General features: G+C 27.8%; 3 protein-coding genes across 3 annotated transcripts; all 3 read left to right on the top strand.

Moving 5' to 3' along the window:
- Positions 1-83: 83 nt before the first annotated feature.
- Positions 84-6,052, top strand: LOC145763739 (SMAD family member 3-like). The gene is made up of 9 exons (XM_082575251.1): positions 84-198; positions 664-813; positions 1,001-1,129; positions 2,090-2,237; positions 2,756-2,881; positions 3,153-3,272; positions 3,387-3,530; positions 3,990-4,150; positions 4,419-6,052. The coding sequence occupies exons 1-9, from the start codon at positions 130-132 to the stop codon at positions 4,656-4,658; spliced, it is 1,287 nt and encodes a 428-aa protein (XP_082431377.1). The 5' UTR covers positions 84-129; the 3' UTR covers positions 4,659-6,052.
- A 638-nt stretch (positions 6,053-6,690) lies between these two features.
- Positions 6,691-11,707, top strand: LOC145764263 (sphingomyelin synthase-related protein 1-like). The gene is made up of 9 exons (XM_082575885.1): positions 6,691-7,204; positions 7,659-7,770; positions 8,038-8,249; positions 8,449-8,663; positions 8,923-9,035; positions 9,268-9,420; positions 9,586-9,688; positions 10,167-10,257; positions 10,489-11,707. The coding sequence occupies exons 1-9, from the start codon at positions 7,073-7,075 to the stop codon at positions 10,621-10,623; spliced, it is 1,266 nt and encodes a 421-aa protein (XP_082432011.1). The 5' UTR covers positions 6,691-7,072; the 3' UTR covers positions 10,624-11,707.
- Positions 11,708-12,548: 841 nt separating this feature from the next.
- On the top strand, positions 12,549-24,048 carry LOC145764262 (folliculin-interacting protein 2-like). The gene is made up of 20 exons (XM_082575884.1): positions 12,549-12,847; positions 14,238-14,442; positions 14,533-14,604; positions 14,873-14,973; positions 15,132-15,209; positions 15,612-15,694; positions 15,816-15,950; positions 16,158-16,258; positions 16,491-16,576; positions 16,695-16,821; positions 17,108-17,292; positions 17,457-17,591; positions 18,283-18,445; positions 18,599-18,909; positions 19,491-19,660; positions 19,756-20,980; positions 21,122-21,283; positions 22,455-22,581; positions 22,870-22,982; positions 23,259-24,048. Exons 1-20 carry the CDS (start codon positions 12,765-12,767, stop codon positions 23,335-23,337), a joined length of 3,741 nt encoding a protein of 1,246 aa, XP_082432010.1. The 5' UTR covers positions 12,549-12,764; the 3' UTR covers positions 23,338-24,048.
- Positions 24,049-24,119: the final 71 nt, after the last annotated feature.

The following is a 24,119-nucleotide window of genomic DNA, read 5'->3' as shown; positions in this document are numbered from 1 at the left end:
AAATTCCACCTGCTTTTAGTTTTTATTTGTCTGTTTGTTTGTATTTTTTATAAAAACTTCGGTTGAAATTTTTTTTCATGTTCTAGCTTACAAAGGTTATTTTAATGAAGTGATACAAAAATAGAAATAATGTTGCAGTTTACACCTCCGGTTGTTAAGGAATTACTTGGATGGAAAAGAGGGGAAATGTCAGCTCAGGTGAATGTTTTTGTATGTTTTTATTTTAGTCTGATAGTTAAGCATATTATTTGCATTTAGTAACTCAACAACAGAAATGTACAAAAATATTATCCAAGGTGGTTTGTCTTTTTTGTTAAGACTAGTAAACTTGCTAAATTGTTAAAGTTACATATTCTCCATTAAAATTTTCTTTGTATTAAAACTTATATTTTTTTTTCGAATTAATATTTCTAGTTTGGGGTTTTAAACTTATAATTCTAATTAAAAGCTTAATAATTATTGAGTACACTGTTATTGTTTTTTATTGATCTTGTATTATAAAATTATTATTTTTAAGCTTTTTGGTACTATCCTTAAATAACATTTAAAATTTTATTGTATTAAAAGTCCAGTAAAGTTGAATATATATATTATGTGTATTTTTTATATGTTATAAATACTATGGTAAAGATTTAACTAACCACATTGTTAATCAATTTATAGGACGAAAAATTTGCGGAAAAAGCAATTAAAAGTCTGGTGAAAAAGTTAAAAAAAAGTGGAGGGCTTGATGATTTGAAAAAGGCTGTTACTAAGCAATCTATTGACACAAAATGTGTGAAAATACCTCGGTCTCTAGATGGAAGATTGCAGGTAAACTATATAGCCTATCCTATTTATTATTCTATAAAATATTAAACTTTAAATGTTGTGGATTTTAATTAGTAGTAAAATTTAGTAAGATAAACCCCCCCCAAAAAAATTAAGGCTGTTTTATTAGGCCTGCAATTTTTTCAATAATGACATTATTACAAAACATATTTTTTATAAATATTTACAGGTATCCCATAAGAAGTCATTACCTCATGTTTTATATTGTCGCTTATGGAGATGGCCTGATCTTAGAAATCACCACGAATTAAGACCTGTGGAAAAATGTGAATATGCATTTCAACTTAAGCGCGATGAGGTAATATTTCTCTTACAACATTTTTTCAGCAATTGATTTATATTTTCTTTTAGTTGCATGGGTAAATATTTTATCTAAACCATTTCTAAGAAACTCTGATTATTTAGTAGTTAAAATGTGCTTAACATTTAAAAATATAATTAAAATAGTCAGTTTTATTCTTAATATAGTTGATACAACCTCTATTAATGCATGTGATTTTGCTAATTAGGCCATTCATAGAAAAATCAGTTTTTAATTGAAACCGCTTTCTGTTTATTGTGAATGAATTTTATCATGGAATTTTACAAATTACGTTGTTCATGTAAACCGAAGTTATTTTTAAAAGTAGACTATTGGACTCATATTTTTTAGTTTATTAATAGCATGTTTTTCCCACAAATTTAATTTAATATGATTAATCCATTGTAAAAGTCATTTGTTTATATATACCTTTAAATTGGCAGACTACATATTTTTTTTGTATATATTCGATTTTGTTAAACTAGAATATTAAACTTAGTAAATAATAGCATGAATATAATTACAACTTGAAAAAAACTATGTTTTAAATTTTATTAGCAGTTATTAGCTATTTAAAGTAATAATTACACTTTTTATTAGGGTCATTAAGCTTGATGTCCTTTTCTTAACGCCAATCACATAAAAAATTTGACATGTTTTCAGAATCGACATTAGTAAAATTTTTTTTGTAAAAATAGCAATCACCGGTAGTGATTTGTAACTTAAAAGAGTTTAACAGGAAACAAAAGTCAATTTACTATGAATTCTATCAATTAAAACCTTTGTTTTTATTGCACTATTAAACTTACAAAGCTTGTATTTATTTTTAAAATAAAAAATAAGTCTTTTGCTCTGTTCTTAAATTGCAGTTTAGTATCTTTACATACAGTAAATATTATATACATACAATGAATATTTTTAAAATTTTTAACATTATATACATTTTTACTATTCAAGGTTTGTGTAAACCCGTACCATTACACCAGAGTTGAAACACCAGCTTTACCACCAATATTGGTTCCCAGACAAACGGAACCATTACCAACAGAGCTACCAATTCTTGATGATTGGTCAATTGTACCAGAAAATGCGACCTATGAACCCAGTAAGTTATCCAATTTTTTGTATTTAATTTTCTAAAGAAAAATCATTTTAAAAAATATTACTAAATTTTTGTTATTATTACTGCTATTTTGTAGAAGGTTGGTAATTACTTTAAAGTTTTGTTGTTATTTGAAAAATTAGTAACTTAATGGCCCTAATTATAATAGGATGTGGCTGTTTGATTTATGCATTACTTAATTTAATATTAATGGCAACTACTTATTTATTTTATGATTAATCAGAATTTTTAAACCCACTTTAAAAAAAATTAAACGAATATTTGAAATTTAGTTAATTAAGATTGATGGAGCCTATGCAATCAAACTTAAAAAAAATAAAAACTGCTTGATTGTTAAAAATTGTATAGGCTATACATTTTATGTAAAATAATTTTTCTTTTATCTCAGTTATGTACTAATTGAAATTTTGATTTCCCAATGTGTGTATATATTTATAAAAAATATTAAATTTATTCCAAAATGTTTCAATAATTTTAATAAAATTTAACTCCTATTTTAGGTATGCAACCATCAGGAAATTTTACAATTCCGGAAAGTCCTCCACCGGGGTACATGAGTGAAGACAGTGAGTTCAGTGAGTCGGGTTCAAATTTATCAAGTCCCGGACCCTCAGGAATGTTCACTGGTAAATACGAAAGATGTTCATTTTCTAATAACTTTTAATTATCTGTAAGACCTCAATAAACACATGTCAATTTAAAGTTCAAATTATTATGAAATTAAATTGTGATGACACGACTCTAAAGTGCAATTGAGTTTATTTAAGATCCATGTTATTTGTAAAGTAATAGTAAACAAACGTTTTTATGAGTTAGTAGAAGAAAACGTATGGTCAAGTCTATAAAAAAATAAACATTTTTCGTTAAAAGGGATTTAAAATATTCTCTTAATTTTAGATGGAACAAGCCAACAAAGTAGCACAACTGGAAGTGGATCGGAAGATATGCAATCAGTCGCTTATCAAGAACCTCCCTTTTGGTGTTCTATCTCCTATTATGAACTTAACCAAAGAATAGGTAATGCACTTTGGCATCTTTTTATTGCTATTTAATAGGCAATAATAACCTCTTAATTTAATAAGACTTTTAAAAAACAAAATAATTTTTAAAATTGATTAAAAAATGTTTTAGGGGAGACATTCCATGCTACACAACAATCCCTCACCGTGGATGGATTTACTGATCCCTCGAATGCTGAAAGGTTTTGTCTCGGTTTACTCTCGAATATTAACAGAACCCAACATGTTGAAATAACAAGAAGACATGTAGGAAAAGGTAAAATACTGTTTAGTTCCTTGTATGTAGCATATTAGGAAAATAATTTGGAAATTTGCAATACCATTTTGTTAAAAAGATTTCTTTATTGAACTTTTAAATTGCATTTTTTTTAAATACGCTAGATTATTTTTTTATAACATTGGTTTTTTATTGCACCAATCTCAAAATATTCGTAAACCAATTATTTCTGGAATGTTTTAAAAGGTTATGTTAAGGTTAGGAATGCATTACAATGTCAAGGGTCATTACTAACTGAATTAAATTTAATTTTTAAGTATTTTTCTTACCTAAGGGAGTTGGAGTTTTGCTTCAAAATAGCCACTTCACCTAACCTAATTTTAACTTATTTAAAAAAAATTCATAATATTTGCGGTAGGCCTATAAAGTTTATAATACTCTTAAATAATTTTAAACTTAGTAAAAATAATAAAGTGGCGAAACTTACCTTATTTTTAGGTGTGAGATTGTATTACATTGCTGGTGAGGTATTTGCTGAGTGTCTGAGTGACAGTGCCATATTTGTACAGAGTCCAAATTGTAACAGAAGGTACGGATGGCACCCTGCCACAGTTGTTAAAATACCTCCAGGCTGCCATCTTAAAATTTTCAATAATCAGGTTAGAAACCAAGTTTTAATAAAAAATGTATATTATTAATTTAATTTTTTAAGTATTCAGTACAGTGTTACAAATGGTTGTAAAATTATTCTTATTGTAAAAAAAATTTGATTCTGAACTACTTCAAAATCAGATTTTTTTGAGCCTTAAAAAAAATATTATTAAATTTTTATTTTTCATGTAAAAAATCTTAAATTACATAAATTAAAAATAAATTTTGTTTTTGAAGTAAAAGGAAAATTGATAAATTTAAATGATTATTTTTCAGGAATTTGCTGCTCTACTATCCCAATCTGTCAACCAAGGTTTTGAGGCTGTATACCAACTAACTAGAATGTGTACGATCCGTATGAGTTTCGTGAAGGGCTGGGGTGCCGAATATCGCCGTCAACATGTCACCTCAACCCCATGCTGGGTTGAAATGCATCTCAACGGCCCCCTTCAGTGGCTTGACAAAGTTCTCCAACAAATGGGGGCGCCACATATCCCATGTTCGAGCATGTCTTGAGGATTTGTGTAATGGAAAAAAACTTAGGAAATTTTTGTAATTTTTTATACTTTTTTGTATACCATCTATTGCAGCTAAAAAATATATTGGTTGAAAGGGAGAAAAGGGTTTTTGGTAAAGTTACCGTGAAAGTTCCATGAAATTAAAAAAAAATTGTTTTAAAGGGTCCTTGCAATTAATAAATTTAAAACCTCAATAAAAATAGCTTTAAATGTTATATATTTTCTAAAAAAAAATAACTAACATTAAGTTAACCTTATAAATTAACCAAATTTAATTCATATTTACATTGTTTAACTTTTATTTTTAATTGTGGATAATATTAATTTTACCAAATTTGATATAACTTTAAGACTTTTTTAAATATTTGGTTTTATTTGCGTGTTTTTTTTAAGAATATTTGCACTAATTATTATGGCATTAGGTTTTTACCAATTTTATTTTAACATATTTCATTTTTTTAAACTTTTATTTCATATCATTTTATATAAGCTCATTGTTCATATATTCCCATAATACATTAAGCTATTGTAGTTGAACATTAATATGTTATAGAACAGGTCTATTCAAGTGATACTAAGCAATTTTTTATTATTTTTAACTTTATCTCTATTATTTTGCCTTTGTGGATTTTGTAGCATAAAAAGTAAGACTATTTGTGTAAATGTTGCCATTATTAATTGTGTATATATATTTAGTTTCCTAAAATTTAGAATGAAATAACCTATCAAGCAATATTTCAGCTTATGAACTTTTGTATATGTATTTTTTTCTTTAATTTTTTTACCACATTTTGTATTAAAGTTATTTAAAATTCTGGGATTATTACATTTGTCTATATTAATGATAAATTTGATTTGCATATTCTATAGAAGGCCAAAATTTGTTTTTTTTTCTTTACAGAAAATTTTACATTTTCCAGTTTATTCAAATTATGACATTAAACTTTTAGAAGTTTCATTAATTATATTTATTTCCGTTAAATAACAATTGATATGTTCCTTTGTATATATTTATGTTTTGTGTGTATATCTGTTGAATCACTAACAAATATTTTAAACAGTCCATTAAAAAAAAGGCTAATCAAATATGTTTGGTTAGTATGTATTATATTAATACTAAAAAAAAAATTAAAAATATTTTTTTATTATTTTTCACGATTGCTTACTGACCACTGCCAAGATGTAAAATGGAAGAGTTTTAAAAGTTCTGTATTAAAATTTTATGCCTAATCATGTTAATAATTGCATGGTTACAATACTTTTAAATGCGTGCTTGTTACACTTTAATTGTATCTGCACCAACTTTCTCCCTAATTGTAAATATGCCCTTTGTAATGTGTGCCTTCAAATACATTTTGTTTCTCACTAATAAGCATCATCTTAATTACATGTCTAAAGAGATATTTGAATTTTGTTAACCCACTTTAGGGTCTAATTCTAATTACAAATATTTCAATGATGAAAAATAAAAAAAATTCCTTTTTAAGGTTTGTTATTAAAAATGAAAGACAGCATACTCTAAATAAACTTATAGGAAACTTTTTTGATTCTCTGTTTCGACCCAAGCTAAATTAACTTACATAGTTTATAGATAGTGACCTGGTGATTTCACTTAACTGCTTCTGCCTGGCTTTAGGCTATGCAGCAACATGATAACATATGAGTTTTTAATTTAATACTTTCATTCCATAACCCCTACAGCTTAAAATGGGGGCAACACTACGACTGGATGCTAGAAAATATTTTAATTTCACCGTAATTTTAAACAATTTTAGTTTATTTCTTATCTGGTACACATAGAAAAATAATCAATTTATCCCTAAATTGGCTAACGACGCAGTTACAGGTGATTAATTTTCTTTCGCTTTACGATGACTTATTTGTTTACGTATGTAGGCACATGTTATTACGTCATAAAGGACTTTGCTCAGCTGACTTGAAGTAAAATCAAGAACACAAACATTTTTGCGTTTAGTCTTTGTTTTGAAGGATTTTTGATACATATCAAGCAGTAGGAAGGTCATTTTATAAGGGTTTAATTACTAAAGTTTTTTTGTTGTTAGTTATGAATAAATATTCTGCAATAAACGATTAGTCAGGTTACATTAAAATTATTAATCAGCAGTTTGCCAGTCTGCCAGTAATCACTTGATGTAATGTGATCGCTGCTTAGTGCTTGCTGTTCAGAAGTATGTTTATAATATGTTAAACAGTCTATTAAAAAAGGCTAAATAAAAACATTTGGTTAGTATGTATTATATTAATACTATGTATTATATATACATTTAAAGTAAAAATCAATTTAAAGTAAACTGTGTATTTTGTTATTTTAACTTAAGGGCTCAAAAGTGTATATACAACATTTAGGAAAAGAACTCAATTTATGTTTAGATAAATAAAAATTAAATAAATATGAAAATATCAGAGTGGAGTTGTGTGGAAGTAAAGCAATGGCTGGTTACAGAAGGGTTTGAAAATTTGTCAATGGAATTATGCGATGAACATGAAGTAGATGGAGAAGTTTTACTTGCATTAACTGAACGGGTAATTCGATATTGTTTTATGTAAAAATTTTTATTGGTACAAAACATCCCATTTTTATATATATTTTTATTCTTGATGTGGGAAGGTCATAAAGTAACAACTGATACCCCCACAACCTGATCATATAGTAACAACTGTTACCTTGACCCAGTCCTGAGTTCCTTTTGACAGTTTGGGTTATTATTAATTATAATTGCCCAATAATCAAGATGCTGATTAAGTACTGGTTTAGCAGGAGTTTATATCGTTTATAGTGCCTTACTTAAGGGCGCTACGGTGTAAGAGCAGTGTGGTTCGAACCTGGGGCTTCATGTAGCGTAGCAAGTGTTTTGACTTACAAAAGCATTAGGTATTAGTTATTATGGCATTGGTTCATTACTTATTGTCAGAAATTCAATTTTATATCTACAGTATTGTATAGAATAAATAAAATGTTTTTATTTAACTTTTTAAGGATTTAAAGGAGCCACCTTTGCAATTAAAAAGATTGTCTGATATTAAAAAACTCGGCAAGTGTCTAAGAACCATTCAACAAAAACATGCGATTGAACAAAGACAAGTTGCAGGTAGTAAAATAAAATTTACATTTTATTAAAAATGCCTAGATTAATCAACTTATCCATGTCATATGTTTGAATTACAGAAATTTTAAGTAACTACTTGTATAGTCCCAATTTCAAAGACGTAAATTAATTAAAAAGGATATGTGATATTTACTAAAATCTATGCAGTATGGTAATAAAAATTTGGACCAGTCTAACAAGTGTAAGATATACAATAGCCTAGATATGTTTTATTTTATATCAATTTAATGAAAGGCCAAAATGATTTAGATTATAATGAAAACAACAATTCCTTGTTTGACCACTCTCCAAGATACGTCACTCGTGAATTTACAAGATCAGGAACAATTTTAAGCAATAATATCTCACTTGATGAGTTTAGTACGGATTCTAATACAAGTCATGGTAGTTTGAATGGAGGTGGAAATGGAATAAAAAGAAAAGAATTTGTCGTTTTTAAACCAGAATACAAAAAACTTGCTGTAATCTATTTTTAAACTTTTAAAAAAAAATTAAAATTTTCTTGTTTTATAAAAATTTTAATAAAAAAAAAAATTTATGTGATTTTTTCAAACATTGACAAGAATTTTAATATAATTTTTTTAAAGTAAAATGTTATTATTCCAGCATGGTTTATTTTAGGCCCGATGTAAATTTTTAACAATTAATTTTCTTTTTAAGGTTAGTTTTTTGTATGCGGTAATAGTGTCTTGGATCACAGCTTACACAATGGTTATTGTCCATGAAAGAGTTCCTGACAAACAAAAACATCCACCCCTTCCTGATATATTTCTTGATAACATTCCTCTTATTCCTTATGCATTTAAGATGACTGAATGTTGTGGTCTGGTTCTTATGTTTATGTTTGTAACAATTCTGTTTTTTCACAAGCATAGGTAAAAAAAATTGTTTATGCTTGCTTTTTTGACATAAAAATTACTAAAGTAATATGAGTACCGAAAGGTTTAACCTTTAAATAAAATTAAATATTTTATTATTTGGTCGTAAAGTCCCCTATATTTTATTTACATCAATGGTTTAACGTTGTGTAGGTTTTTATTATTTTATATGATTTTTATTTCTATATAGCCTTATTTTAGCTATACCATTAAATTCAGAAATTTCTTTAATTTAAGTAACAAAGTTTTTGTTCAGGGCAATTGTAATGCGGAGATTTTTCAGTATTGCTAGTACAATCTTTCTGCTGCGATCAGTCACTATGTTTGTCACTTCTTTATCTGTTCCAGGCTCACATTTAAATTGTCAAGGTAAATTTTCACTTAAAAATGTATTAGTATAACAGTTATGTAAATGTTGTTGTGTTTACATTTAATCTGTTAACACTTTTTTATTGCCGATAGAAAGTCACTTACAGTGTTTACTTAAAAGTTGTTTTCATTAGTTAGGTTTATCAAAAAAATTTTCTAATCACATACAAAAAAATTTATTTATAATAAATAAAATCAAAGACGTAGCATAAAACCTCTATTTATTTTTTAGCTCAATTTAATTCGCCATGGCAACGAATCACCAGAGCAACTGAAATAGTGACTGGGTTTGGAATGACTTTAACAGGTTTACAAACCTGTGGAGATTACATGTTCAGTGGGCACACTGCTTACTTGACTCTTTTTAATCACCTCATTACAGAATGTAGGTTAAAATTTTAAATCATTAAATATTTTGAGAATAACTAAGATTTTTTGACAGATATTTTACTTAATTTCACTAAAGTTTACCAAATTTGGTAATAAAGGGTTTAATAATTAATTTTATGGTTTCTGATTTTTTAAATAATTTATGTTTTGTTTATTTAAGACACACCACCATGGCTTTATGGGATACACACTATGTCATGGGTCCTCAATCTTTTCGGCGTTTTCTTTATATTGGCTGCTCATGAACATTATTCAATCGACGTGTAAGTTTTATAACTAATGCCAGAACAAATAAGCCTCTGTCTGTAGTTACATTTAAATTGTATAATTAAATAGTTTTATTGTCGTATTATTTAAAATAAATAACAGTATGATTTGTTTTTCATTTTAAACTGTAAGCAATATACTAATGCCATAAATTGCATGTATGTGCAAACAAAAAAAACTCTTTTTTCAAGATAATGTTTTGTAAAATGGCGAATTATATAAAATGCCTTGACTAAGTATTTCCTCTTGTGTATATGTTGAAGGAAATTACTAAATTTAGTAAATATCATGCTATGATCTTGTTATTATTTTTCAACATTGTCAACAAGTGCTGACTAACACTGTTTATAGATATTAGATGTGTTGATAATCATAATAAATAACAGCAATGTAATAATTTGATTATCAATTTGGGTTTTTATTTGTTTGCGTTTTTTTTCAAATTAAAAGTTAACAAAAATTTATATTTTAAAGATTGATTGCCTTTTATATAACTTCAAGAATTTTTCTTTATTATCATGTTCTTGCAAATACAAGATCTTTTTGGCAAAATAAAATGATCAAGGTGAATTATGTTTTTTTTACAATTTTTGCCTTTTCATGTATTATTTAAGTAAATTGACATTAAGAATGATCTTATTTCAGTATACTTTAATATTAGGCATATTTAAATCATATTTATTTTAAACACTTAATAAAATAAGTAATAATATATAGTTTGTAGCACAAGCATATTTTAAGTTTAATCTATTGAATATTATTGGTTATTCAATAAACGTTTTTGTTTCTCTTGTAGTTCTGGTTTCCGATGATGTCATATTTTGAATGTAATGTTCCTGGCAAGGTTCCAAATGAATATGAATGGCCTTTACAGAATATTTCTTTTGGCTCCATAAAAAATGTCATCATTCAAAAATTAAAAATTGCCTAATTTTTTGTTTTTAAACTCTCAGTTAGCTTATTTAGATACACACATTAATTAAGTTATGCTGAAAGCATTATTTATTTTAATACATAGAACATCAATATTACAAATTTGTTATAAAACATGTGTAATACAAGTATTAGGCAACTTATTTAGTGCTATATTTTTCTGCCTAACAATTCAATGCAATAAATATAATTTTTTTATCAGAATTTACTTCTTGTGCTTTAATTTTTACACATTTTTTAAATAAAATAAAATACTCGAAAATTCTACAAAATTCAAATGTCTTTTTTTTTGTCCTTGAATTTGAAACAAGTTTTTGGGGTTTCTGTGTTTTTTGTGTTTTTTTAATAATAAAAATATTAAGCCTTTTAAAATACAACCGAAAAAGGCAAATCAGCATTTTTTTAAAATGTACCAATTTTTCTGAAATTTTTGTTTAGTAAATTGTATTAAGTTTTACTTAAATTTTTCTAATTTTCTTATGTTGCCTTAATTGTTAAATTTATATAGTGCATGTCTTAATTTGCCACTAGTATTTCTTGCAATTATTTTAAGTTTGCTGAGTATTAGTATTTTGTATATAACTATTTCATTAAAAAACATTTTTCTTTCATTTCAGTATTACAACTATTTCAACTTGCATCACATTGTTCATATAATTAATATTCCTTTTTGTCATGACAATATTATTAGTGTTATTATTTTGAAAAAATTACTGTTATAATTTTTCAGGAATAATTTTGTAATTACTACTAAATCAACTGTGGTTATTTTATTTGCTTGTCTGTTTTAAGCATTAATGCAAATGTCTTTGTACCTTTGTAAAAAGGTAGGATTTATTGTTTAGTGTATAACTTACATTTTGTTACACAAATTTATAATACATCTCTATGAAATATATTAATTTGTTTTGTAGTAAACATAAATATATATACGTTATCACTTTCCGCTGTTATTTTTAATTAACTCCTGTATGCAATGAAATATTTGTACTGTTTAAATGTTGGGTTATAGTTTTAAACTATTTATAAGGGAAAATGTAGAAATAATTTTAAGTAGCAAATAAAACGAATTTTAAAAGTGCCTTTTGTTTTATTTTTACTTTTAAATTAACGTTATATAGATAGGAATTAATTATAGTGATATTAAGATTCATTTGTTAAAAAAATCACAAGACAAAATTTTTAGCATCCGTATGTTAGCGCTCTTGATCACAACACAAATAACCTTAGGTCAGTTTCGTGGTGACGCGCTATGACGTCAATGAGCCTGTCAGTTAGTCACATGACTACTTGTCACGAGTTCGTTGTGCTAGGTTGGCAAAGAGTTCTTATTTCGTAATACGAGTAATACAGTTTGCTGAGTTGTTTCTTTGTAAATAGATGTATTATGTAACAAAGGTTTTAAAACTAGTTTCTAGGGAAAGGTTTTGGCCGATCAAGTTATTTTGTACTTGTACTTAGCTGCTTATGTTGTCTTAACATTAAAAGATTGGTAATAACTGAATAATACACAAGTTTTCAATGTAGTTGACTCATTTTGTTTGTTTATCGTCTTTTAGCGGATCAATGGATAATAAAAGGCAGAATATAACTATTTTGGCTAATTCTGCTTGTAGAAGAAGCAATTATATTATTTAAAAAATAGAGTAGGTCACTTTTAAGATATAAAACTAAGGGATTAATATGTTTATATATTTTTTTTATTAGGCGTTTCTTTAAAAAAAAGGTCACAAAGATGAAAATATTCAGTTTACTCTATTATTGATTTAGTTTAAGTTGGTCCATTGTCAGAGTAATGTTAGTCCATTAGTGTAGAAAGGCTATGGTAATTTGATAGCTTGATTTTGTTGCAACGTTAGGCTTTCAACTTTGTTTATCAAAAATGATATAAATGTTTAACACAATATTATGTTATTTAGATTAAATAAAATAATTGAATCATGATTAAATTTTGCTGACTCACAAAGGAGTTTAAGGGTCAGCTCTTCCAATATCTTTCAAGTGAGAATTGGAGTTATGTACAAAGGTTTTTGGCAAACAAAAAAAACTGTGACCATTTTGAATCGAGACGAAAATTATTAAACAACCTGAAAGTGCTTGCAATGTAGATAACTGGTCTTTTGCAAACACACGTTTAAAATGGATAACATTTTTACTAAAATTCAAAAAAGATATCAGGAAAAAAAGAAAAGTGGAAAATTTCCGAAATGTAATCTTTTCGGGTACGTTTTTATAAAATGTTCAAAAAGTGAAATTTCTTTTTATAAAAATATTACAAAGAAGAGTTTCAAATCATTTTGCAATCCACCTTACAGTTGAAGTAGGTGTTTAAAAAAAATTCTACTAGATTTTAATGTCTACAGCAATAAAACTTTTGTTTGCTTTTTGCTTGTGAAATTCAATTCAATATTGGTCTTGTGATATTTGTTTAACAGTCGCACAAACTTTTAGTCAATAGAATCATATGATTAAATTCTAGTTAGCCACGTGCCTTTTTATTGGCATTCAAAATTTCAAAAACATAAAAGTAAGTATTAAAATCAAAAAATATACCGGCCAACAGTAAAATTTTATATTCCAGAATTGACGTCAAAAAAAATTTCATCATGGTTTGTAGTCATGCTTGCACCTTTAATAGGCTGGTACAAGTCATGATAATTTAATATAAATAAACAAACTGAATAATTTCATTATGCTGGAGGCAAAATTTATCATAAAAATGGGTTTATTTGTTTATAAAATAGTATCAAATCATTATTTAACAAAGAAAAACTAATGTAGGATTAAAATTATATATATTAAATTATTGGTTTTGTATAAATGTAAAGGTAAAATAAATTGCTTCAACAGTAAAATTTTTAACTTATAACCAAATTTATTAAAACAATTTTTTGAACCCAAAAAACAACTAGGTCATGAAACCCATGACAAACCTAAAAAAAGGTTTTAAATTGATCAATATGCTGTGTCATACATTTCTGGATGCTTCCTAGTCTAAAGTGTGACTATGTGACTCATGTAAATCATGTGACCCTCCTATGAACATTGCTAGGTTGTCATGTCTTGTGATATACCTTTAACTAGTTAACTGTGTGACCAAAATTTTTTAATATGTGTCTCTGTGTGAATTTAGTAACATAGTTAAAAGTCAAAGCATAGTGATATTAATTTGATTTTGTTAGTTTAAAAAGTTTATGAGACTAGACTAATGTTTGTTTTATTGTACTTGAGCTAAGATTTACTGTAGTATTTTGCTGATGCTAATGGTGTTTGCTTTGTAACTAAGGTTATGCATAAATTTAGGGCTCATTTAAGCAGTTTAGTTTACTTAATTTTGTTAGGCTGTTTATTTAAAATTATTTATTGTTTAATTGCTACTCGTTCTCAGCAGCTCAGCCTATCAAATTTTTGTTAAGATAAGAGTATAATTTATAACTTTGTTTTAAATTTTTCGCGCTTAGATTAAAATTTTTTTGTTTTAGGAAACATATGGATTTTTATTTAAAATAATATTTTTAAATGTTTCTTTTAAAATTTTGGTAAGCATAGTTATAAATTTTTTTTATTATTTTTAAGTAATTTTGAATATAAATACTGTATTTCATTTTTTAGTAAATCAAAGTTAAATCAAAATCTCAATCCCTCCATTCCTTCAAATGAAAAACCCGTTGTTATCGACAGCAACGAGGCTGTCGTAATGGTTGAACGACCACCACCCGATATCAGGCTTGTACTGTTTAAGGAGGTAGGAGTGACCAGTGACCCGAAAAACATATTTGACTCGAAAAGTATTCAAAAAGTGGAGACCACAATTCATGTAAGAAGAATTTCTAAAATTTGCTACTTAAAAAGTTTATATATATATTTTATTTTTTTGGAAAATATTTTATTTTTTTATTATTTTTAGAAATCTTACCCAACACAGCATTTACATACAACTCCCAACACTCGACGGCAAGAAGGACCTCCCTTATACCAGGTATTACATGACCTGTTTTTTTGCATTCTGTTTATGCTCCATTTACTTTTTTTAAAATAAGGGTGCATTGGTAAAGTATAATGTATCAGAGGAGTATATAACTTGTAGTTGGGCAAAACAATTTTTTTTTTACTTTAAAAGACTAAATTCTATCAAATTTTTAATGTTTTTTGTCCTTTCTGCTAACTAATTTATTATTTTTTTACAATAAAAGTAGTCCCAGTTTAAACTTTCCAAGATAGGTTAAGATAATATTTGTTTTGTTAAGGTTGTGCGCAAGCCATCAGATTGGAATGTTTTGTCCGAAATGTTATTTGGTTCCGTTGGCATGGCACAAAAAGCTCCCTCCCTTAAAATCCACTACATAAGGTAAGAAAATTGTATATAAATAAAAAATAGTAACAATTATTCGCTAACAAAATTAAAAATGAACAGTTGTTTGTTGGTAAAACTTTAATATCAAATTATTTTTGTAATTTTTGGTCTTGTAGAATTTGTGTATTTATCTGTAAATAATTATTTTACAGAGACCCCCCTCAAATAATGTTAAGCAGGGTATTTTGTATTCAATCTCTAGCCGATACTGCTACCACCACTACAGTGAGGTATGTACCCAACATGATATTTCAAAAATAACAAAATTTTTTAGTAATATAGAAATTAGTTAATTGCTAAAAAAAGTGACAAGCGTGCCATATAAGAAGTGATAAATTGGCCACATGTGATATGTGAGTCATTATGTTTCCTGTTGTAAAACTTTCTATTGGGTAGTCAAATTTGTATTGCATAAGGTCATTTAATAGACTTAAGACTTTTCGCAATACTTAATTGTTTTATAATATTATTCATGTGACTTGACAATTAATCGGGCAATAAAACAATTAATTTTCCTAGTTATTGCGAACGAAATTTTTAAAATTTTTAAATATTATGTCAGCAATTTCAACAAACTTACGTTGATTAAGTTTGATTTCAAATATATAAAAAAATTGTTTGACTTTTTGTAGTCTTGACCGAGGAATTGAAAATCATATTGAAATGCAAAAAACCAACACAACTTCTAGTAGAAGAAAAGCAAAAACAATGCCTGGTAAATAAGCATTTGAAAGCTCTTATTAGGCTCCTATTTTATATCTTAAAAAAAATTGCTACAACAAGTGTTACATATATTTACTTTTATTAGTTTAATATTTTTTTATTTTAATTTTTAGTTCCTCTTCCCGCTCATCCACCTGCTTCTAGAGTAGCATCCTCCTACACTGCTGGAGTTTTTCCAAGATCCGACTCTTCCTCTTCCCTGTCTTCCATACTTGGATCAGCTCAAGGTCTTCTTAGTAATCACACAGGTTTGGGAAAATTTGTTTAAAGTTTGAAATCAGCAAAAAAAAAATTAAATTGACAAAAAAAAATTAATATATTTATAATTATATACTTTATAATTTTTAAGTTAAAAAAAATGTTTTCAAATTTATTGTTTAAAAGTTTTTATTTTACTCACTAGTATTTCACATATATATATATCTTATTATTTTTGTAAATTTAAATTTTGTTAGGTTCACTTGGTGCTACAGGTAGACAACACTCAAATTCCATCAACATTCGATCACAATCCGTCCCCAAAAATCAACGCAACAGTTTTATTCTGCACGAAAAGGTAAACAACTTGCTGCAATTATCCAGTCATGCAATACGTGATATAAACAAGCATATTAATTGCCTTATTGTAGCTAATTTGTTATGACACTGCTTTGTTCTGAATATAAATCATAAGTTTCTGTGTATTAAAAAAACTATAGTACGTGATTTTTATTTTTTGCATTAATAATGTGAATTTAAAACAATAATTTTGTTATTGCTTTTTGAAATTTTGATTTATTTTTATATAGGCTTCAGACAAAATGTTGTCCCTACGCAAAACAAGAATGAGAATTGGTTTTGCTGTTTTATGTAGTCCTGAACCCAGCAATGCCAAGTAAGAACTGTTTCAAATTAGCTATTTAAAAAAATTATCTAATATTTTTTTTTTTTAATAATCAAGAAGTATTTCGACATTTATGGAAATATGACAATTATTTTTTGTATTTACACAGATGCTTTCAAGAATTTTTCTTTGAGCATTTTCCGCTGATCGAGAGTCACATGACGATGTTAAAAGCAGATATTGAAAAAGCGTTTGAAGTTGAATCAACGAATGCTTTCACCGAAAAAATGATGAAGGTAAAAAATATTGTTTGATTAAATAATTTAACATCTAATCACTTGATTACATTCTTGGTCATATGATTATTATAATTTTTGACCTTATTATGAATTAAAAGGTGACATATTTAGACTCTGTCATATCAACTCAAGTGACACATTGTTATATAGTATTCTTAGTATAGGTAAATACAAAATGAAAAAAATAATAAAATTTACAGTATTTGTTGGGCAATAATTTTCTAAAATATTTTAAAATGTCAAAAAAAAAGTTTTTAAATAATATTTTTTTATATATTCACAGGCTTTGGATCGGTTTTCAACCAAACTTAGGCTAATTTACTCGACCCCCCGCTTACCAGAACCCGTGTGGTCGACTTTGTCCTCTCGTAGTATTGGTGACGACCAGCGAAGCATAGTGGTGAACTGTTTTCTCGGTGACATCACCAGATTGGTAACGCACGAATATAATATGAGGCAGAAAAATAGGTAAAAATCATTTCCTGTGTGGTTTTTTTGTTGTTGTTGTTAATAAAACATATTGCTGAATATTTTTGCTGGTATAAATTTACCTATCTTTTATTTCATATTTTTATTCTTTTTTTCACTTTTCTGGCATTTTTAAAAGTAAAAATTTTTTTATATTTCTTCAGCTTTATTAGTGGGTTATTGACAGCAGTATTAACTAATCACCTTGGTTGGGTAAATTCGGTTACACCTTCTGATGGTTGTTGTGTTGTTAAAGACAACTGTTGTAACGATTATAATGCTCTGTGGGCACAACTTGGGTAAGTAAAATAAAATAAAATTGTAAAAAAAATTTTTTAAATTAAATTGAAATCTTTAAAAATAATTTTTTAGGTAGTAATTTTTTGTATTTTGATATGGGAAAACAGTATTCTTGTTTTAATGTTTTTTTAACAATCGTGTGATTGTTAAACTAGGCTAGACAGTAAAGCCATTGTAAATTTTCAATTACTAGTATAGCCTGAGCTAAGCCAAAAAATATCAAATTTTACTGTTTCTAATAACTATACCAATTACAATTTTAAAATAATATTATTAAAATTTTAACTCAATTTATTGTTAAAAAAAGTAAAATTGTGAACATTTTTTGGTCTTAATTGTGTGTAGCCAGTGATCTGTAAAAATAAGGGTAAATGATCCATAACAGTGAGAGTTAGTGTTTGTAATGTCTTGTGATAGGCACAAGGAGCTTATGACTCAAAGTCCTATGACTAAATCTCAGCAGACTGGTTTATTGTTAAAGGTTTGGTACATCCTAAGTCCTATACAGGCCGGTTTAATTAGGTTATTCATAAGAATATGCAAATTAGTTGTTTTTTTAGAAAAAAAATGCAAAAAGCATGATGCATAATTTTTTTACTGATATATGCTGTACTAAATGTCCTATTTTCAATTAAATGGAGTTTAATTATTTAGAATATATATATAAAATTAAAATTTTTTTTTTTACAGTGATTTATATGGTGCAGTTGGCAGTCCAACAAAAGTAAGTCGAACAATTGTTACTGGCAGTTTACACGAGCTGGTGTCCACCATCTTGTCTGTCCTTTCATATTTTATAAGGTCATCTAGGGTCGACGAAGTCATTGCTGTTCCTGAACTCTTGACCCCAATGGTGAGTTACATTGTGATTATCTTGTCGTCAAGTCTTTTTTATGATAGGTTTAAAAAGGTTCACATTAATTTATTATTTTTAAATGTAATTTAAACCAAGTTAATGCTTGATTTATAAACTAGAAATATTGTAATGATTTATTTATTTTTTCAGTCACTTGGAATTGCTAAACCAGCTATTAAAGGAGTTAATCTCACAAGTGTGCCTTGTATAGAACTGGAAGATCAGGACTATGTGTTTGTAACTCTAGCAACTGAATCCCCCACTAAAAAACTAGACATTTCACCCCCAAAGTCACCCCAAAAAACTGGGGTTGCTAGGTCAAAATCTTCACCCTACAAGGACTTGGGTGTAGAGGATAATAAAGCTACTTTGTCGAGAAGCTACAGCGGGCCGATGATCAAAAATAATAATATTCAATTTGGGAGTCATAAGACTTTAACTAATATGCAATCCTCTATAAGGTAAGATTAAATATTTGAATATCCCATAATATGCTTTAGAAATATTAGTAAATTTTAGTATTTATGTAGTAATAGTCTAGTATAAAATAAAGGCTGGCAATGCAAATGCTTTATGTATTGCCAACAATGCACAATCTTAATACTAAACTATATTACCTTAGTTTATTACCTTAAGGCTAAAACTAGCACAGACTTGTGTTTACCAGTGGTAGGAAGGTATCTGAAATCAATATTTACTTTCTGCTAGGAACAGTATATTTAAAAATGTGGTGAAGCGCTTCTAATAAACAGATGAATCTATATGTCACATGTTGTCTTGTTGGTTACTGAATTTAATAAATAAACATGTATGACTCCATTTAGTTTTGGTTTCTGAACCATTATTATGTTATGATAAAAATAAAGTTATCATGTGACTGTTTATTCATTGTATTGTTTTTCTAGTTTCTGTTCCTTTTTAGTAAGCAGAATTTTTAAATATTGCAAATAGTTAATTTATTGAGCCTTTGCTTGGTAAAACTTTAATAAATGTATTTTAAATAATTCAATATTTTTTAATCACAGTTTTTCTTTATTTTTAGACACAGAACATTTTCTAATGAAGCTGTTCCTCCTCGAAAAAGTATTAAAAGTCGACGCCAATCGCACGATGCATGCAATAAATCAAAAATTTCATTGGTTAAGAATCATTTTTTAAAATCCACTCAGGATGATAGTCTTAAAACATCATCTAGTAGCCTCAATGCTTTACGTAAGTGTTTTTCTACTATAAAAATTACTATTAAAAATAAGTTTTTTTGTGTTGTTAAACTTATCTTTAAATAATCATTGTTTAATTTATTTTAGCTTGTAATGTGCACGGATCGTTCTGCATGCGCCAAGACTCTAAAAAGGAAGAAAATGACTTTTATATTGATTGGCCCGATGTGCCGACATATACTTGTAACGACAAGGGGTCTTCTTCTGCACGAAAAATGTCAACTTCTTTAACCGATGTCACAACCAATGTTTGTGTGTGCACGGACACTTTTGTCGGACGTTTGGAGGCAAAAAAAGAACACATAGCTCATGTGCAACGGGCTAGTAACCCAATTTTAACTAAATCACTAACCAATTCACCGGTGCCAAGCCACAAGGCACTTTTAAAAGAAAAAATTCAAAACCATATAAAAAATCAAGCTGAAAATCCTAAGCCAGTACCCACAAAAACTCCTTCACGATCTGTCTCCAATCCCTGTGTGGAGGCAAGAAAAAGCTTTGTGCCCGGACACCGGAGGTGCAAATCAGGTGAAAAGGTTCGTCTTGCTTCTCGCAGGAGCAACCTGCCGACTACTGAGCCAGAAACCACTAAAAATTTGGATGAGAAATTGCCAGAAATGAACAATTTTCAAAAATTAAAACTACTTCGTATTCCATCTGTTGAAATGGATCACAACGACTTTGATCAATATTTTGATGGAGTCGAAGAAAATACAGAAACCCTTTCTACATCGCAAAGCACTCCTGCTTTTATTAGTTCAGAAAAGAATAAATTACCGTTGATATCTGAGACTAATAAGGTGGTGTCTATTTCCACAGATGATGTTGCAATTTACGAGAACTTCAATACAACATCAGAACTTACTAATGCTGCTAAGGATTCAAAGAATGCCTCACAAACTAATATTTACCCAATTTTGCCTTCCAGCAAAACCCCCGTTCCAACCCCAAGGTGCAAGAGTAGCGAAACCCCTACTAGTCCCACCTCCCCCCCATTGCCCTCCAAGGGTCCAGTGGGTTTAGTAAAATTTAATGTTGGTAGCGAAACCGTTTCGTTCAAGGCGAGCTCCGAACAAAATTCACCCCAAAATTTAAAAATGATCCCTTTACCCAAACCACTTACCCCTAATGAAGTAAGTGCCTCTGGAATACCCCCGAATAAACCCGAACCCCAACTTAAAGGGTCAAAAGACTTTCCTACTGCAAATTTAACCGAACTACCTCTGTATGAACTGAATAACAACAATAATGCTGATGCCAAAAGTTGCAACCACAATAAAGTTGCAACAGGATTTGCGACACTAATGGCTGAGTAAGTTTTTAACCAATCTTTTTGTTATAATTTTGTCTTGTATATATTTTGTAATTTAAGAACAAATCTATAGAAACATAGGTTATGAAGTAAATATTGTTAAAATCAACCTTTTTTATTTTTGATTTTTTTTTGTTACAGTTACAGCCCAGAATATATGAACGATTTTGTGTTACACGGAACACACAACTATCCAGATATGCCCCAGAGAATAATGAGAGATTTAACAAATACCATTCGAAATCCAACCCTAGATGAGGCTGTAGCTGAAGCCATTTGCATACATGCGGATACTGATACATGGTGAGTACTTTTTTTTTATTTTGTTAATATTAGTCATTTAAAAAAATTGTGATGCCTATTTTGAAACTAAGTTTCGAAATTCGTTTACTTTATAATTGTAATAATTTAAAAAAAAAACACACTTAACAGGCCACTATAAATTTTAGGTAATATAATTCAGTATTATTTATCATATAAAAACAAGCGTAGTTATCTACTAAATTCTATATACGACATTTTTTATTTATTTAAGTATCGATCCCACGTATCACAATCTATATTAATCCTTTCCGGATGACGTCATATGTAAAAGCCTACTCAAATTCTATGTACGTCGTAATTGCTAGGGCGTTTGTGTATTCCTTAATATCGCCTTGTTTGTATACGCCTACTACTATTATATCATCACTACCTTGTTATTTAAGATTTAAGTTAGTCATAGTAAACAAAGAAACATAGGAAACCAACTGGAAAGTTTGGCATAATAACAAATGGTCGTATTATTTAATTTTACGCGGGGTTTTTATTAAGGCAATTATGTTTGATTTTTTGACATTACGCCATGGTCTAAGGATATCGTGTTAATGTTTAACATTTGAATATAAATATAAAACTCCCGTTTTAAGGGAACCCCTTTTACAATACAAAACTGAAATAACTTAGGGTTTTTTATTTATTTTTAAAGCTTTTAAATTTGACTATGAACTCATTTTTTTTTCAGTGTTGTTTTAAGTTACTTCTTTATTGTAATCCGATATTTCTATTTTTGATAAAACCAATCCTTTTATGACGTCATTATACATCGATATTTTTTGTCTATTTTCACATTATGACAATGCTTAGGTTAACTCGTTGAATATAACTTATAGTATTAAAAATAAACGTGATTCTAAATTTAAGAATAGGAAACCCAAGAATATAATAAGTTTTAAAAATATCTATTTAAGAAGAGCATAACGTGTTGAAGTAAAAAAGTTAATTTTTAAAATATGGTATTGCTCAAAAACGTGACACAGTTAAACGTTGAATAAATATTTTTTTAAAGATTTAGAAAACTTTTAAAGAAAAAAACGTAAAAAATATTTTTTTAATAATAAATATCTAAGGCTGTGTATTAGAGTTAAAATATTGTATATATACTATTTAATATGCTTACATGGCGTGTTAGTACTTATATTTTACATTTTTACAGGACGGTTAAACTATATAGTACACAACGTTTACAACGACCTTCCCTGCCAGCCCAATCTTCCAAATTAGTTCATAATATTTTACAACAACTTGCTCAGATGCATTTAATGGGAATGTCTTCACAATTCGTAAGTTCAAAAAAAAATTTTTTTTTTTACACAAATTTTTTTATATAACTGTTGTTTATTTTTATAAGTTTAAAATAGTTGTTTATTTTTATAAGTTTAGAGTATAAGTAATATACACATTTTTGTATTATTACATAAACTGGTAATTATTTTCTAAAACGTTGTGGGCTCTTGTAGTTAAACATGTATTGTCAATCACCGTGACGTCATCTTTATTTTAGTCAGTCGTAACAAGCGCCTTATATGTACTTTCCGTTATTTATAAATTTTGTTCATTTATATTTATAGTGTCTCGAACATTTGGAAAGCGAATTGCGACAACTAGTGTTGAAAAGTCGAATGTTGGCGGAATATGTTCGAGGTAAACCAGTAACAGTTGGAGAATTGTCAGCAGTATTAAAGTAAGTTATGTTTTAACATTTTTAATTTTTTTTTTAGATAAAATTAAATAAAATGGTCACTTTTCAAAATAATGGTAAATTTGAATAATCAAGAGTATATTTTTAATTTTTATTTCCATTTGCAATTTTAAAATGTATATATTAATATTAAAAAATAGAACAAATATAATTTTTATTTTTAAACTTTAACATCGCGTTTTCTAGCGATTTTGCCACTATTATGCTTTTGTTAAATATTTTCTTTTCTTTATATTAAATTTGTAACCTTTTTTACAGTATTGAAAAACAAGATCTACCACTTTTAATGGCGATAGCTTCGTGCCACAGCCCACACGTTGCCGCGATCATGATTTAAGTGCTCTTCGGCATCAGCTAGCGGTTCTCATTTTTAACCCATTTTTTGAATATTTCGAATTTCGTGCAATACATGTCGACGATCTATCATATGACGTCACCAATCGTTGCATTTTTGTTAAAAAAGTTGTTGTATGAGTTTTATTCGTATGTTTTTGTTAAATTTATTTAAGAAATTGGTAAAAATTGTTCACTGCTTGTGTTTTTGTGTTTGCTTTTTTTAAGGCATGTTATGTTATGGTTTCTTTATTTTTTATTTAATACAACGAATGCGTATTTCTTCGGTACATCGACTGTCGATATTTTATTTTTTGGGCGTTAATTTATTTTATTTTTAATTCTCCGAACTGCTTTATTTTCTTTTATTCTCATTTTTTTTCAACATTGTAAGCATGGTTTTGCACACGTCCCCATTTTTTTTCTGTAACAATTTTTCTGTTGGTATAATATTTAATTAATCGCATTACCCTGAATTATTCAACCTTTGTTGCTACCTTTTTATAATAAATAATATGTCCAACTTACAATATCAAGTTTAAAATGTTATAAAAAACATCACATGCTTCAAATCTGTTGCTTTTAAATACGTGGATAGCTATGTTGTCAACTACCTTTCTCTATGCGTTTAAATTCATCCGCACGGTGGTGCTGTTGAGTCGTCTGTGATATGCCGTTTATTTTGCCGCAAATACATCTGATATGTTAAACTGAATAGTTTCGTTTTATTGTTTTAGGACTAAGTTTATGTCAGAGTTTATAAAAACAGTTTTATATAATTCAAAT

This window comes from Corella eumyota, chromosome 1, assembly GCF_963082875.1.
Source record: "Corella eumyota chromosome 1, kaCorEumy4.1, whole genome shotgun sequence".
In the NCBI taxonomy this organism is placed as follows: domain Eukaryota; kingdom Metazoa; phylum Chordata; class Ascidiacea; order Phlebobranchia; family Corellidae; genus Corella; species Corella eumyota.
Note: the sequence above shows the minus strand (reverse complement) of the source record. Positions and strands in the feature narration are given on the sequence as shown.

What these genes read in the sequence shown, in the direction of transcription:
- LOC145764263 (XM_082575885.1), top strand. Translation starts at nt 7,073, where the DNA reads ATGAAAATATCAGAGTGGAGTTGTGTGGAAGTAAAGCAATGGCTGGTT. An exon ending in CTCACATTTAAATTGTCAAG is followed by an intron (nt 9,036 to 9,267) that starts GTAAATTTTCAC and finishes TTTATTTTTTAG; the next exon opens with CTCAATTTAATTCGCCATGG. An exon ending in GAACATTATTCAATCGACGT is followed by an intron (nt 9,689 to 10,166) that starts GTAAGTTTTATA and finishes TATATTTTAAAG; the next exon opens with ATTGATTGCCTTTTATATAA.
- LOC145763739 (XM_082575251.1), top strand. Translation starts at nt 130, where the DNA reads ATGTTGCAGTTTACACCTCCGGTTGTTAAGGAATTACTTGGATGGAAA. An exon ending in CTCTAGATGGAAGATTGCAG is followed by an intron (nt 814 to 1,000) that starts GTAAACTATATA and finishes AAATATTTACAG; the next exon opens with GTATCCCATAAGAAGTCATT. An exon ending in TGAACTTAACCAAAGAATAG is followed by an intron (nt 3,273 to 3,386) that starts GTAATGCACTTT and finishes AAAATGTTTTAG; the next exon opens with GGGAGACATTCCATGCTACA.
- LOC145764262 (XM_082575884.1), top strand. Translation starts at nt 12,765, where the DNA reads ATGGATAACATTTTTACTAAAATTCAAAAAAGATATCAGGAAAAAAAG. An exon ending in CATGCGGATACTGATACATG is followed by an intron (nt 21,284 to 22,454) that starts GTGAGTACTTTT and finishes ACATTTTTACAG; the next exon opens with GACGGTTAAACTATATAGTA. An exon ending in TGGGAATGTCTTCACAATTC is followed by an intron (nt 22,582 to 22,869) that starts GTAAGTTCAAAA and finishes TTATATTTATAG; the next exon opens with TGTCTCGAACATTTGGAAAG.